Source organism: Nesoenas mayeri (assembly GCF_963082525.1).
Source record: "Nesoenas mayeri genome assembly, chromosome: 25".
In the NCBI taxonomy this organism is placed as follows: Eukaryota; Metazoa; Chordata; class Aves; order Columbiformes; family Columbidae; genus Nesoenas; species Nesoenas mayeri.
In genome coordinates, this window is record NC_137549.1 from 3826246 (window position 1) to 3842399 (window position 16154).

The 16154-nt window shown below is 48.2% G+C and overlaps 1 protein-coding gene across 1 annotated transcript in view; it reads left to right on the forward strand.

The window, feature by feature from the left end:
* The window catches only part of RFX2 (regulatory factor X2), a gene marked incomplete at its 3' end in the record, with an annotated part of 37945 nt that extends 23969 nt beyond the window's left edge, over window positions 1–13976 (forward strand). The window contains exons 6-18 of the mRNA XM_080359364.1: window positions 473–547; window positions 5363–5544; window positions 7529–7648; window positions 8336–8451; window positions 8658–8776; window positions 8962–9074; window positions 9865–10016; window positions 10416–10513; window positions 11100–11249; window positions 11901–12109; window positions 12347–12500; window positions 13690–13732; window positions 13867–13976. Coding sequence (XP_080215490.1) covers window positions 473–547; window positions 5363–5544; window positions 7529–7648; window positions 8336–8451; window positions 8658–8776; window positions 8962–9074; window positions 9865–10016; window positions 10416–10513; window positions 11100–11249; window positions 11901–12109; window positions 12347–12500; window positions 13690–13732; window positions 13867–13976 — 1641 coding nt within the window. The remainder of the gene's footprint in view (window positions 1–472; window positions 548–5362; window positions 5545–7528; window positions 7649–8335; window positions 8452–8657; window positions 8777–8961; window positions 9075–9864; window positions 10017–10415; window positions 10514–11099; window positions 11250–11900; window positions 12110–12346; window positions 12501–13689; window positions 13733–13866) is intronic.
* Window positions 13977–16154: the final 2178 nt, after the last annotated feature.

The window sequence follows — 16154 nt, forward strand, 5'->3', positions numbered from 1 at the left end:
GCACAGGCTGTGGCTTTGGGTGTCAAATACTACTTACAAAGTTAGATGTTTCTTTAAAAGGTCTGGGTGAAATGCACTTTTTCTGCAGCAAATCTCTTTGGCCTGTCTGTCTGGAGGTGCTTTGGTCTCCCTAGACCAAAAGAGAAGGGGAAAGACAAGGAAAACCGCTTTTCTTTTACAAACGGGCAATGCATATAGATGATCTAAAGGTCTCATTCTTTCACCCGACAGGGATTCTCGCTGTGTTGTCAGTTCGCATGCCGTACAATAACGTCTCTGCAGCTTCACCCCATAAGGACTGTGCCTCATCTGTTTGCCTCTTTTTTTTCACAAGCCTGTTGATATAAAGCATTAATCATTCAAATATTAATAAAGAAATAATAATCCTGGCTGTTGCTAACTATCTGATTTCCTTTCTTTTTCTTTTTTTCCCTTTTTTTTTTGTTTTTCCCCCTGTGCACATTTTCTTTAGCTTGAAATGGCGATTGAAAACCTACACAAAAATGAAGGGATTACATCACACAAAAGCAGTTTGCTCAACAGCCATGTAAGTTACATTCGGAATTTCCCACCTCTTTCCCGCTTTGGTAGGAGCATTATTTGTAGCCCTTTGGTGTATTCAACAGCAGGAGCCGCCTGCGATTCAACCCAAAGCCGCCCATTCCTGAGAAAACCAGAATCTGCAAAAAGTGCCACGATGTTCGTGTTTGTGTGTAAGATGCTGCGGATTCCATGAGCTGCCTCTACCCTGTGTATTTATTCCACCTGCCTCGCAATGGAAATTGCGGGCAATGAGATAAACACACACGCGAGGAAGTTCTGTCCTTTCACTGCAATTGACAGATGGCTGGAAAATAACTAGTAATAATACAGCAATAACTTGGTGTGAATCGTGACAGATCCCCCTTAGCCAGCGAGCACCGAGAGCCGCCTCCTGCCTCTCTCTGCGCCTCGGGAAGCCCGTCATTGCTGCACCGCTTCGCTAAACCCATTCACCAGAGCTCTCTCTGCCCTCTGTGCCAACCATTTCCCTGTTTTGCGTGAAGCCCCCGCTATTCTGGGCCTTCTGCATTGTGGTTTGTGGCTCCCGTGCTCCGATGAGGTCTGAAGGGTCTAATCCAAGTCTCATTGAAGTCATTGGACTTGCTTTGGCTTCACCGGGGTTTGGATCAGGCTGCTAAATCACAGCGCACAAAGTTCTGCTTCTTTATTCTAACATTTTTGCTTTATGTGTGGGGGCAGATCTGTTGTCATTCTTCGGTCCTGCAAAATAAACCCCTTTGCCCTTTTCACCCCAGAGAAATAACCTGAGAAAATGAAAGGAACATTAAACCAGTGCTCTGGTTCTCTTAAGCTGATGCCAGAGTCCAGGCTGTGGCTCCCAAATGAGCTCAGTCCTTAGTTCGGCTTCTGAAAAGTGGAGGTTCCTGGTTGTAGAACCAGGCGGGTTGTTTCAGGTCTGGGTGTCTCTGCGCATCCCACATTTGTCTCGGGATAATGGCAGGCAAAGGACAGAGGAAATAAAGTGGAGATAGAAACAAGATTTCATCCGAGCGAAGCAGCAGGTGACTGTGATTTGTCAAGGCTGACAGCAAAATATGAGCTTGATAACAGCGAGTTGCTGAGGATCTGAGATCATGCTAATTGCACTATTTGTTGTGACTTAATTGCTTTTAGTCTTAAGGTTGCAGGGCTTTTCATTAAGTGCTCTGTCCCTCATTTGAAATTTCATTGTGCCAAGCTGTGCGTTTGTGGGATAATGGTTTGTTTTGTTGCCATCAGCAGATGTTCCATGCCAGGAACCCTTGGTTTGTGTTAAATCAAAGCAGAGGTATCTCAGTCAAGAGGGAATTTTTCACATCATGCTGTTTAAACAGAGTCAATGTGAAATGGAGCTACACTTGATAACTTAATTTAGCTTCAAAAACTCTCCGAGAGGTTATTTAAGTGCACTTGAAATACCAAATTCGGAAGCCTACGCTAATGTTAATACTCCGGCGACACACGATGTTTCTAATGAAATCACATCGATGTATTAGTGTTGCTGAAAAAGCTCATGAGTGCACTCCAGAGTCACTGGGTCAAGGGTTCCTCCTTTGCCAAACGTGAACCTGCAGATGGTGCAAAGGAATTTGAGGGAAATGATGACAATTTTGGTACAGGAGTGCCCAAAGCCGGGCACAGGGAAGGGATTGGGTGTTGTAACCTCCCCAAGGCCCCATGGCTCCTAGATACCCATAGCAGTCCAAGGAGCAGGGGGAAAATGGACCTTTTCCTTACTATAAAGCAAAACAAACCTACAAACAAACAAAACCTAAAAAACGCCAAAAATTGACTTCTTCCTGTGGGTAAATGGCTCTTAGGCGGGTGCTGGTGGAGTTAGAAAACCGGGTGATACAGCTTGTGCTTTATGGGGGCTCAGGGCTTGACCACATGAGGGCCCAGAGCTGACAGGCACTTGTTCTACAAAAGACGTTTTTCAAGGAAATATACAGGTTTTGGTGAAACTTTAGTGGCAAAAGATCGGTGGGGTTGAGCAGGGAAGCGTTTCTGCCCATCGCTGGGCTCGGGATGGCCCAGGGTCCATCCTAACTCTGAGCTGGGCTTAGCAGGGATTTAGGAGCCCGCTCCTCTTTGTCTCAGATAGAAACACCTTAAATATGAACCACAAATGTGTGTCTTCATTGGTTTCTTTTACATAGAAGTGCCCATAAGGAAACCTTTCCAAACCTGGACCTTCAGAACCAAAGAAGAGGGTTTATTCTCTTCTCAGCCAGCCACATGTATCTATTTTCCATCCTTAAAACCCGTCCTTGAATCGAACAAGGACGAGGTTTTTGCTAAAGATTGTTTTTTAATCAAAACAAACAGTCAATAAAAATAAAGTAGAAATGAGATGGAAATGTTCCCCTGTGGTGCCCATAACAAACAAAGCAGCATATGGCTGCACGGTGATTTTATTGGAACGTGATTGTCGTGTAAACAGGATTGAAACTGGAAAACCTTGTCATTGTCACCACTGAGAAATATTTGAGCAGTGAAAAGAATAAGGAATATAAATGCAAAGCATCCTGAATGTTCGCATTTTAAGTACCTGGTCTGTTATTACTAATGTAGGAAAAGCAAAAATTACATGTTGAAAATTATTTCTATTCTGACAGGATTTCTTTTTTCGGCTCTTTTGTGCGTGTCGGAATGGATTTCTAATTCAACAGTGGGAGTTCATATGGTGAAACTCTGTAGTGTTTAAAGGGAGATAAAAAGACACTTGCAGAAAAAGCTGCAAGATGGAAGGATGTGCTGGTTTGACTGAAAGCAACTTAATTTTCCTCATGTGGTTCACAATCTTCTCTCTCTTAGTCGCCAGCTCCGTCTTTTGTTTTGGATTTCGCTGGACAATAATGTGATAACACAACTTCTCCCCCAGAATGTAGTCGGTGTTTTCTTCCAGTAGCTTTCCAATGTTTGGTTTTTTTGCTACGAGAAGAATGTCCGAATCTCGCCGCTATCTCGCCCGTCGCCAAGGGGACCAAGGCCGTTCCTCAGTTTCCCGTGTGGGTAACGCGGGGAGGAGCGGCGGCGGCGCCGGCCAACGGGACGAGGCCGCATGGCGAGCGTCACTCTCCGTATTTAAGCAGGAAGCTCCCGAGGAGGCTCTTTTCTTTAATGGTCGCCATCCTGAGGGCTCCTGCTCCGGATCCCACTCCAGATCCCGCTCCGGCTCCTCTCCGCGTTTTCCCGCCGCCCCGCGCCCCGTGCGCGCCATGGCCGCCCTCTGGCGGCTGCTGCTGGAATCGCGCCCGCCCTCGGCTGAGTACCGCACGGTACCGCGCTCGCAATGAGCCTTGTTCGAGCCGGGTTTAACCCCCCTGCTTCTCTTTCAGCCCCCCAGTCTTTCCTCCCTTTCCCCTCTTCCCCCTTGGGGGCAAGAGCTTCTCTTTACTATTTTAAACCACCACCCGGGGTTAAACAATAACAAGGGAATATTCTAGAAGTGTCTGGGCTTAGACTAAAAATGGGCAGGTTCAGATTTAAATGAGAGATTTTTGTATCTGAGTTTTCCATAGTGACATGCCTCTTCTTCTTCTTCTTCTTCTTCTTCTTCTTCTCTCCTTCTTCTTCTTCTTCTTCTTCTTCTTCTTCTTCTTCTTCTTCTGGGCTTAGACTAAAAATGGGCAGGATCAGATTTAAATGAGAGATTTTTGTATCTGAGTTTTCCATAGTGACATGCTACTTCTTCTTCTTCTTCTTCTTCTTCTTCTTATTATTATTATTATTATTATTATTATTATTATTATTTTAAGCTTGGAATTAGAACAGGTATAGAAACTCAATAGAGGGGACTTAAGCACAGAGGGGGACTTAAGCACAGACCAACTCATATTAATACATCCGTGCACATGGTTAAATCCTGCTGATTTCTACACTAACTTGGTGCTTAATTACAATATGTGCTCAAACTACTTGTTGTAAGGAGATGACGTGGATAATACTTTGGCATCTGAGTGTGTTTTGCTGCTGGTCTGGTGTGAACGCAGCTGCTCCTGGTGGGTGGAGGTCTTGAAAACGTTAATTCCAAATGTCCTAACGGCAATGAAAGGGCTCTTACCCAAGCTATTGACTGTAGGCCATTTGTACATTTAGTTCCTTCAAAAATTCACTTAATATAGCACTTGCTTTATTGATGCTGAAGTCATTTAGGTACTTAAAGGAGGTTGAGGTTTGGGGGTTTTTGGCATTGGGATTCCTGTGCTGACGTTGTGTGCCGGGTCTGCCCGTTCAGCCCGGCTGGGTGTAAGTGATTTATATTCATTGCAAACTTTAATCAACAGAAATGTCAGAAGAAGTTCAGACAGCGAAATTTAACAAATACAGGGACCCCCTCGCATTTTTAATGTCACTTTGGTAACCATGAATTTCATTGTTAAGGGAAGAGTTGCAGACATGCCAATCTTCAAATTAATAAAGACTTTGCAGCATGTTCGGTTCCCTTAATATTTGTGCCTCTTAGGCAGCATCTTAACATCTTTATTCTTGGAAAACATGAGTTCTCACAGCTTTATTTTGAGGTGGTTTACCCCAATGCAAGGCGGACGCTGAGCCGGGTTTTATGCAAAATCTGACAGCATTTTCATTTGGCTAATTAACTTTGGGCTGGGGGTCCTTTGATATAGATGCAACCAGAGTGAGTTATATAAATTAACTCATATAAATTAACCACTCAGCATTAAGTTCTCTTGAACTCTGGCTGTCAGGTGGGCTCTTCTGACATTTGTGCATTGACAGTGCTTGATTCAGCCCGTTCCAGCCCTCTTTAGACTTTCATGTCTCCTTTATTTCTTTGTGTTTCCCGCACATGAAGCTCCAGTGGTTGCTGGACAACTACGAGACGGCGGAAGGCGTCAGCCTGCCCAGGAGCTCCCTCTACAACCACTACCTGCGGCACTGCCAGGAGCACAAACTGGACCCGGTCAACGCCGCTTCCTTCGGAAAACTCATCCGTTCCGTGTTCATGGGGCTGAGGACTCGCCGCCTGGGAACCAGGTTGGTGTAAATCTATGTTTTGTTCACAAAAAAGCTCCTACAACTCTTCTCACACATGCTTGAACCTACCGAGCATCACTGAGCAGGTGCAGGGCTGTGCTTTCGGATCTACAGAAGGAACAAACCGTGAGCTTGTGCGGAATAGATTTGCTTTTCTGAGGCACGAGAGTGATTTCCATGCGCTTTATGACCATGAATCAATAGTGAGGGGCATGACAATAAAGTGAATTTCAGACACGCTCGGGGTCTGTGGTAACAGAGCCCTGTCCAGCCGCACAGTGGGGTTTGTCTAAATCCATTTCCTAAGGAGTCTAAGAATGTTTAATTTGAACGTAGGCTGCTTCTCGTTCCATCACTGTGTCAGAAAGGTGAAGTAACTTGTCTTTACAATTGCCGTTGTCACCTGTCACCAAAATTCTGGTGCGATGAAATGGTTTCTCCTGTTGGGTCCAGCAAAGTTCCTCACCACGGATGAGACCAGAACCTGCGCCCACATCTTTGATGCAGACAATGCCTTATTTCTTAAATTCCCAAAGCGATGAGCTGGATCTTGTGACAGATTTTTTCCTTGTTAAACATCGAAGATCCATATGATGTTACAACAAAAGCGCAACGTAAGAAAACATACGTGCTGTAATTACAGATGTGTCATTCAGGGGAGCAGCTGCAGTGTCTGCACAGCTGAGTTTGCACTCACAGTGGTGGCTCTGATTGCATAAGGTTTTATAATGAAATTCAAACTTGAGTATTTGGTCTTCTAAACGAGAACAAAACCAGATGTGTCCAGGGCGTTCCACAGCTGGAACGGAGAGTCTGGATTTCTGGAGATGGGTTCAAGTGCAGGGGCTCTGAAATCCTTATCAAGGATTATTCTTCAATCCTATCAAAGATGAAAGAAAAAACAAACAAGGAAAAAACACTTAAAATTGCAAGTGCGCAGGCTGGGAAGGACACAGTGAATCTCAATGAAACTGTCCGCCATTATTTTCTTATTCATTCATTTAGGTTATTTAATTGGAGGTGCTTAAAGTCACTTAAGACTTGGCCCAATTGTGCTTCGTAGCAGAGCACTCAGTGGGTGTATGGCCCTTTGGTACAGTGACAAGGACTGAACAATTCAACTGAACAATTCAAACCCCCCCAACAAGGAGGAAAGGCTTCATTCTTTGCCCAATATTCCTCTTTTAAACCTCTCTATATTATTTTCCAATGGGGAGCATCACTGAATGAGTTGGACACACTGTTGTCATGTATCCATGGCTGCAGAATTATCCTTCTTGCTCCCAAAAGCAGCCACTTGGGGATTGAAACATTCCAGTTTGGTGGAAAAACTTGAACTGGCACATCTGTCCAAGGGGATGGAAAGACGCTCTCGCAAGGAGCATCACAGCAGCTGCACTGACCGGCCAAGGAAGATGGATTACAGCCCCTTTTGCTTGCAAACAGCTTTCGGTTTATACAAAAACTACAAAAATGAGCAACTCCAAGAACAAAACCACATCAAAGCCCGTTGCCGTTGCTGTGGAAGTGCTGGCAACAGAAAGACATTCTTCTTATCACAGCTGACTATTCAGTCAGGCTTGTTCTATCCAAGTCTAGACAAAGATGAAAGTTTGTTTTTATGGAAAAAGCAAATCCTTAAACCCTAACCAAATAGCAGAGTGTCCCCTGAGGTCTTTCTGTCATTCTTTTTAATAACACTTTGTATTATAATGCTTGTCTCTTCCTCTCTGATTACCACGGGTTACTTGGAACGAGCCTTGTTGGGTTTTAAACGTGGATGTCGCTGAACTTTGCGATGTGTGGTTTTCAGTTTTAGAGGGGGCGATGGCGTTCGTTAGTTCGGCCGTTCAAATAGCGCTTGGCAGCAAACTGCTGTGTGCTGTAAGAAGTAGAATGTGTTGTAAAAACAAGCCTAAGAGTAAATTGTAGAACCGCAACGTCCCTTCCATTGACTGAGCAATTTTAACGCTGACACTTCCAGGGGAAACTCCAAGTATCATTATTACGGGATCCGTCTCAAACCGGAGTCTCCGCTGAACCGCTTGCAGGAGGACACGCAGTACATGGCCATGAGGCAGCAGCCCGTCCACCAGAAGCAGAGGTGGGTGCTCCCAACCGTGCCCCCGATGCTGCTGTGGGCATGATCCTGTCCCAAAGCAAACCCCAGTACCATTTTCACTACCTCCCCAAACCAAACTCTTTTAGGATGTCGGTTGTGGAGTTATTTGTGCCAAATCAGTGTTAAAGGACTTGGGGGCTTGTGTTGTGCTTGGCTGAGTTTTGCTTTTTGTTTGGGTTGGTGGTTTATTTCTGTGCACCAGCTCGAGTTAAATAGTGCTGTGCTTAGTCTTGTGTCTGAGTCATTTGGAATACAAAAAACAATGTGCAAAGCAATTTGGAATCATTATCTGGAAACATGGACACTTCTGGTTCTTGCTGAAGTGAAGAAGGAGCAGAATTTATTTCTTCAGCTCCCAAACAGAAAGTAAATGCCAAAGGCAGCTCCCGAGACGGAGAGTCTGCACTCTGGCACCAGCTCTGCTTCTTATTTGCCTTGTTTTTTTGGTTTCACCTTGGCCAAACATTGTAACCCCTTTAATTCTGCCTCGAGGAGTGCTCGTTTTTCCCCCTTCGGTTGCGTAGGTGATATATAAAGGTTCAGCCGTCAAACTGCTGGCCTTGAATATAACCTCATGTATTACGTGATGAACACGTACCTGCGTGACGGTGTCGCAGGTACCGCGTTTGCTCGTGCCGGTGCTCACCCCAAGCCGCGCTCTGGTTGCAGGTACAGACCAGCGCAGAAGGTGGACGGCATGGCCGAGAGCGGGTCCAACAGCAACCCGCACCCCACGCCGGAGCAGTCGGTTGCTGCTCAAAGCCAACATCATCAGCAGTTCATAGGTGAGGAAACTGCTCTGGTGTGTCAGATATCTCACATCCAGGCTTAGAACTTGAAAAGAAAGGTTATAATGGGGTGAATCGGGTCTCATTTCTCCTGTTTCATCCCAAATGAAACATGAAAGAGCCACCAGCGATGGCAGCACCTGTTGTTCTTCTTTAGTCCTACGTGACTGAGTTCTCCTCACTCTTTCCCATTTTTCTTCTAGATGTCACCCACGTCTTTCCCGAGTTCCCAGCCCCTGATTTAGGGAACGTCCTCTTACAAGAAGGGGTCACCATGAACGATGTGAAAACGCTGCAGCTTCTCTACAGGAGACACTGTGAGGTGAAGATTTTGAATACTTTTAATCAATTCATTAATTGATCTGGGACACAATTCATGTGCTCATCTCAAACCCCACTCTTAATAAAAGCTGGAATGTGACATGGTTTACTAGGTATTGCAACTCAAGTGTTGCACTTGGCAGAATCCTAGCGGAGCGGCTCGTGAGTTGTGTTCTTTGTTGTTAGGTGACTTTGGATGTTGTCATGAATCTTCAGTTCCATTATATTGAGAAACTGTGGCAATCCTTCTGGAACCCTAAACCAGCAGCTAGCGATGGCTCGACCGCCCTGCCGTCCAGGTACGCCGTTCTGCTTTGATTGTTTCTGAATGATCCCCTCTCCCCACCTTAGATATAGACAAATATAAAACCAAAATGTTATCCAAGTGGCGAACCGAAAGCGTGAGAAGATGCAGAACGTGGTTGCACTTAACAGGAAGTTTACGTACTTGATGGCCAGTTTCTCCACCTGAGTGTTGCAGGAGTATGGCCATGGAGTTTGTTTGCTGCTCAGGCAGAGGCTGTAAGTGCCTTTTTATAGTGTGTCCAAGGCTTGGCTTTAGGGATTTTGCCGTAACACGTAGGAGAAGTCCCTTCCGAATTCCTGATTCCCAACGCAGTGTCTGAGCAGCTCTGCTTTGATGCTCTGGCCATGCATTAAGGCTTCAGTTTTCTCCGCTTGCTTTTTAACCAAATATTTTCGGTCTTAATCATTCCATACATCTAGAAGCTGAAACTAATGCAAGCTTGATTGACTGTATTCAGTTAGAGACCACATGCTCTCTTCTTATCAAAACACCAAATCTTTTTCCTTCTGAAAACATTCAAAAGGGGCTAAAGGTGGAAAAAGCGAAGCCCAAGCACAGGGAGATACGGATTTGAGGGAAAACTGTGGTCAGAGCTCCCACCCCATGGACAGAGAGGAGCTTGCAGGGTCAGAGAAGACTTGTACAAACCATCGGACATTTCCTTTTGAAAGAAAGATGCGTGGCTTTTTTCTGCCGCAAATGGGTTAGAAATCAAGACGAGGGGTGGATGCACTGGATGCAAACCTGCTGCTAACGCTGCCTCCCTCCTCCTCCTCCCGCAGCGAGGAAGAACATGAAGGCACCCTCCCGAAAGATAAGCTCATCACTCTGTGCAAATACGAACCCATCCTCAAGTGGATGAGAAGCTGTGACCACATCCTGTACCAGGCGCTGGTGGAGATCCTCATCCCAGACGTGCTCAGACCTGTGCCCAGTGAGTATCTCTGACCTGCCCGTGTTGCTCTGCATGCCGGGGCACACGTCTGGCTTTAAAGAGTGAATAAGGATAAGGGTAAGGATTAAGGATAAGGATAAGGATAAGGATAAGGATAAGAATAAAAGAATAAGAATATAAGAATAAGAATAAGAATAAGAATAAAAGAATAAGAATAAGAATAAAAAAATAAGAATAAGAATAAGAATAAGAATAAGAATAAGAATAAGAATAAGAGCAGTTTGAGTGTATCTCAGGACCCAGCTGATTCCCTCGATGCTAAACGGAGATCACAGGGAACCAGATCGGGGCTGTGCTCCCCCCAGCAGTCCTAAGCTAAAAAGTGGTGCCCAAAAATGTTATGCAACAGCCTTTCTAACTCTGCGGATTTCTTTGCAGGCACACTCACCCAGGCCATTCGTAATTTTGCCAAGAGTCTGGAAGGGTGGCTGATGAACGCAATGAGTGAATTCCCTCCCCAAATTGTCCAGACCAAGGTAAGCAGAGGGAACACCTTGCAGGTCAGGGATATGAACTGAGTGTGTGTTCCAGTGACTGGGGTTTGGCCATGTGTACTCCAGATTAGCAGAATGTAACGACTAATTATAAACCGAAATCAGCAAGGAGCAGTAGGACGGGTAGGGTGATTTCTTCGTAGTGGAAGCTGATGATGCTCTGGCCATTGAGCCGTTTCTGTGTCCTGAAATTGCAGATAAAGCTTTGTGGAGGAAAATCTTTTACTAGAAAGTACAGGACACCTCATGGCATTGCAGAGATTGAATCTAAGGCTCCCACTCCCCCTCTCCTAAAGCTGTGGATTCTCGCAGCCTGTCCTCACCTTGCTAGAGGCAGGGTGTGAAAACCCGTTAGCTTAAAGAAAAGAAACACAGAGGCTGGTTTGCAAAATGCAAATAGGTGCCTCGAAAGTGCTGCCCTGGAGCGCTGGTGTGTGTTTGGGCAGCAGGGTGGGGGGCACGGTGCGGGTTACCCCCGCTGATGTGTGCGGGCTGCTTGAGCTCAGCGCAGAAGCGTTCCCCTGCACCCTGGGCTCCTGCTCGCCGTGCCCTTCGTGCTGTGTCGCAGGTCGGGGTGGTGAGTGCCTTCGCGCAGACGTTACGGAGATACACGTCCCTGAACCACCTGGCCCAGGCCGCCCGGGCGGTGCTGCAGAACACGTCCCAGATCAACCAGATGCTCAGCGATCTCAATCGAGTCGACTTCGCTAATGTGCAGGTAACTGATGGTGGCTTTTTTCTAAGTCATGTTGTCTAGAACTTGGACTCTATAATGAGGTTGTCTCCTTGTAACGTATTTCCAATACTCAGAAGCAATTGAATTAACAATTTCACGGGTTTGATGTTGCTTTTCCAGGTATGTGTGACATCTCACTGTGAATAGTGGAGTAGGTACTAAGGAACTTCTGTAAGAAGCAGTGATACCAAAGATAATGTAGTTCTAATAATAACATTGTACTGTAGTCTGGACAGGTTAGAAATGTGGCGTATTGTGATAGGACAAGGGGTGATGGTTTTAAACTAAAGGAGGGAGATTCAGGCTGGACATGAGGAAGGAATTGTTGCCCTGAGGGTGGTGAGAGCCTGGCCCAGGTTGGCCAGAGAGGTGGTGGATGAACCATCCCTGAGACATCCCAGGCCAGGCTGGACGGGGCTCTGAGCACCCTGAGCTGGTGACGATGTCCCTGCTCATGGCTGGGGTGGCACTGGGGGAGCGGGAAAGGTCCCTCCGACCCAAACCATCCTGTGGTTCTGTGATTCAGAGCTCTTTTGGAGTCCTTCTCTACTTGAAATGGAGATGAATTCCTGGTTGGGATGCACTGACCATGCAGGCTTGGCGTGAGTAACTGTTAACCCTTGTTCCGAGCAGGAGCAAGCCTCATGGGTGTGCCAGTGCGAGGAGGGCATGGTGCAGAAGCTGGAGCAGGATTTCAAGCTCACCCTCCAGCAGCAGAGCTCTTTGGACCAGTGGGCCAGTTGGCTGGATAACGTTGTCACTCAAGTCCTGAAGCATCACGAGGGCAGTCCCAGCTTCCCCAAGGCAGCCAGGCAGTTCCTGCTGAAATGGTCTTTCTATAGGTACATTTTCTTTCTCATTTTGGAGATATATCTGCACCATGCTAAGGGCATGTAAGTAGCTCCTTGAAAAGCCAAGACTGAGTTCTTTACTCCCGTGCGATCTGTTTAACTGCTGGTCTGCCCTGGCACAGAACGGGGTGTTGCGTTTCGGGATGGCGATAGGATTCTTCATCTTCTTCAGCTGTGACGCGGGTGTAAAACACAACTCGTGTGTTTTGTTTCCCTGCCCTTTTCCAGCTCCATGGTGATCCGTGACCTCACCTTGCGCAGCGCCGCCAGCTTCGGTTCCTTCCACCTGATCCGCCTGCTCTATGACGAATACATGTTTTATCTGGTAGAGCATCGTGTTGCCCAGGCAACAGGGGAGACACCCATTGCTGTCATGGGAGAGGTGAGACTTGCTTATTCCCTAGAAACAAACCCAAAGTAAGCAGTGCTTAAAGAGACACGGGTGGTTCACAAACCACACTGTGCGTTGAACACATTTTATAGCAATCAAACAGTAAATCTGGCACTTTGCTTGCCCGCAGGTCCCATCCTGCCTAGGTGAAGCCACATCCAGTTTTTCGCTCTGAAATGCACAGGTTTAAAAGCCCCTGATAGCAATATAGAAACTGCTGTTACATTAAAACTGGTCTCATTTGCTCCTTGAAGCCCGTGCTGGTTTTTTCCTTCCATTGAGCTCACGTAGAGGAGCCAGACAAACCAACTGCCCGGCTTTTCCTTCCCCTTCCCCTCCCGTTTGACCCGCACTGGTGAACCAAGTCAGCAGTGCTGCGAGTTCCCACTGTTCCCTGCAAATCCTCTGGCTTTAGTGATGTTAAAGGAACATAAAAGTCAGCGAGCGGCTTCCAGGCTTTCCTCATTCAGTTTTCACCTTCATTGAACTCTTGCAATATTTCTCTTCTCCAGGAGGAGGCTGATTCTCCCCAGCAAAGCAGGATGAATCGTGCCCTTCCATTTCCCCTGCCCACTTTAGAACTCCCGCTGTCTGCAGTTCCTCCTGCTGCCCAACTTTGCCTGGCTTTTCAGCATCATTGTTATAGCAATTTAGTGTTTCAGACCTCGTCATGAAGGGCGACAACGCATCTCTAGGACCAAATCTATCCCCAGCTCTCTGGTTCTACTGGGCCTTGCAAGCCAAAGCGCTCTCTTGCCGTGAAAGCCAAGGCTTTGCAGAGAGTTACGGAGAGGTGGAGTGATGGTGGAATCCCAGGGGAGGTGAATATCTGGCCTGTCTGAGCAGCTCCCCAACAACTGGAGAAAAGACACCGTCCTTTGGTCTTGTGACAGCACTTGGTCGTGCCTTGGGAGGTGGAAAAATTCCTCCTCTTGCCCTTTGATCCAGAGCTTGATCCTGCCCCGGATTGTTGTGTGTGATGGTTGCCCAGAGGTTTAAATGGCAACAGCAGAGTTTTCCCCAAAACTCTCCTGGGGTTTGCTTTCTGCTCTTCACCACTGCTCTTCATGCTTGTGGTTTCTCCTGAGCGCTTGAGCTGCGTGTTAGGATTGCTCGTGAATAGATGCCAACCCTCTTTCTCCATCAGCCTCATTTACCTTGTCCTTCCTTTTTCTTGCAGTTTGGTGACCTCACATCGCTGTCCCCAACACTGCTGGACAAAGGTACCTCCTGTCCCTCAAGGGAAGTCCCTCTGGGTGAGGGTTGAGTCGCTGTGGGACCTGGTGCTGGCTCTGTTGGGTAGAAGAACCCCTTCCCCTCCGGTCCCCGCTCTCATGCCCAGACCTGTCCTTTGCAGATGACATCAGTGACCTGGGCAGCGAGGTGGACACGGACTCCCGAAGCGTGGGGGAGCCGCTGGTGAAACGGGAACGCAGTGACCCCGGCCACTCGCTGCAGGAGATCTGAACCGAGGACTCGGCTTTTCCTCCGCTGGACGAAGACACCCGGAGCCAGGTTTGACGGTCGCAAACCTGAGCCTCCCCGGATCTGCGTTACTAGTGCCTCTTAGTTTCTCTTTCTGTTTACTGGTGTTTGAGGATGGGTGAGCCCGGGCGGGCGGTGGGATGGGGCTGGTTTTGGCACCTGCATCCTCCTGCACAGCTGCTGTCTGGACAGCAAAGCTCCGACGTCTACAAGCGAGCAACGGAAGCCTCCACGGTCAGCGGCGACGGGATGAGCGTGGCTGGGACAGGCTGCCCTCTCCAGCCCGAGGCTTTCTCTTTCAGGGAAGGTGGTTTGCGTTTTCTTCCCCACTTCTCAGACTTCACTGTGATACAAACTTGAACCAATCAGTGCCCAAGAAGAAGGAAAAATATCCAACCCTTCTCCTCCAGCCTTTCCAGACGAGCTGTCCTGGCTCTGACTTTGCCAAATCAGTCGTGCCGGGGAGCGCGGGGCAGTTCGTTCCATACCCACCCAGGGAGAGGGCTCCGGGCTGCACGTCCGGCTGGTCCTGCTGGAGCAGAACACGTGTGTGCTCAGGGACCCACACGTGTGTGCTCGGGGACCCACACGTGTGTGCTTGGGGACCATAGAATGTGTATTCCCACCTGCTCCCACGTCTCCCCAGCTTTGCCTTTCATCGCTGGTCCGCAAATGCTCCCGGGACACTATCAGGACAACCCAAGATACCAAAGGACTCTGAGGAAGTGGCGGCCGGTGGCAAAGCGTGTTGGTCGCCCCCTGGGCTCTGATGCCCACGGGCAATCCCACGAGCAATCCCCATCCTCTCCAGGGAACCCAGGCAGAGGGAACTGCTCCCACGTCCTGGGTTTCATCAAATTCTCGCTTGATGTCCACGGAGCTGCACCCGGAGTGCGGTGGAGGGTGCGTGACTGCAGTGCCTTAGGCTGGGCCATTGTGCCCGATTCCCCTGCTCTGGGCGGGCCGGCACAGCTCGGGTTTTGGTAGAACAGGGGTGCTCCCCACGCCGGTGCCGTTTCCTCTCGCTGAGTCGCTTTGCCTCCTGCGGCACCGCTGCGGCGGTGGCTCCTGTGGGGCTGCGCTGGGGCAGCCGCTGCCCCAGAGGGGTTGGATTCTCCCTTCCCGTGTCCTGGGGGGTCTGGGCTGAGCAGGGGGGGTGGAATCTGGCATCAAACCAAACTGCAAAAACAGCGCCCCGGGGCAAATCTTTCTGTGAATAAAGACCGTGGCATAAATAGCTTTTATTATTATTCTTTCTAATGATACAGTATTTGGTGTGAGCTTTTCCAGGGGCCTCGTGTACTTCTGCATCAGAGTATATTCTATCCAAATATATTAGTTACTCGTTCCGAATGGTACTAAGGTGGCTGTGACACGTCGAAAAATCTCGCTAATAGAAAGAAAAAAGAAAGCGTGTGTAGTGGCACATCTGTCCCTCTTACTGTCCTGTGCTGTTTGTCAGGGTGATGTTTGTCTGTAAATGTAACAGGAGACAAGAGAGAAAGCTGGATTTATGTGTAAATAACACCAATGGACACTCCCTGGGTCGGAGTCTGCACTTCAGGTCCTGCCGATGAGATAGAACGGTCTAAAAAAACCCAAAAAAACAACTGACCAACCAAGGTTTAAACTCCCCTGTTCCCATGGAGTGATATTCACCCAGCTGGTGCGTCCTCTTCTTCACGGCCGCGACCGACCCAGCCCAGCACCTTCTGCTTCCCACGGATGCGCGAGCGAGACGCCCTGGAGCCGCGCAGCACTGTGCGAGGAGGACACCCCATCCAATGCACCCAATTCCCGGCTAAACCTGAATAGCAATAAACATGTATCAAATGCTCAGGCCTGTACAAGGATTGTTGTGGTCCCATTTCTTCTTTAATCACTAAAAGGTGTTGGGCGGATGCTGCAGCACTGGGTAGAGATGCAGGGTCTGGTTTTGGCCGGGGATCTGGTGCGTGCAGGGAGGTGGATTCACTGCGAAACAGCGGCTGGTTTGGGGGATGAGACCAGAATCCACAGAGTGGGAGATGGGGCTGCAAGAAGCATCTTGTAATGATGCTTCCAGACTGATTGTGGAGGATGGGAGCAGGACGCAGGGACGTGACCAGCGACGGGTCCTTCCTGCTGGGAGCCCTCGGGAGGGGAAGGTGTAGCCTCAGC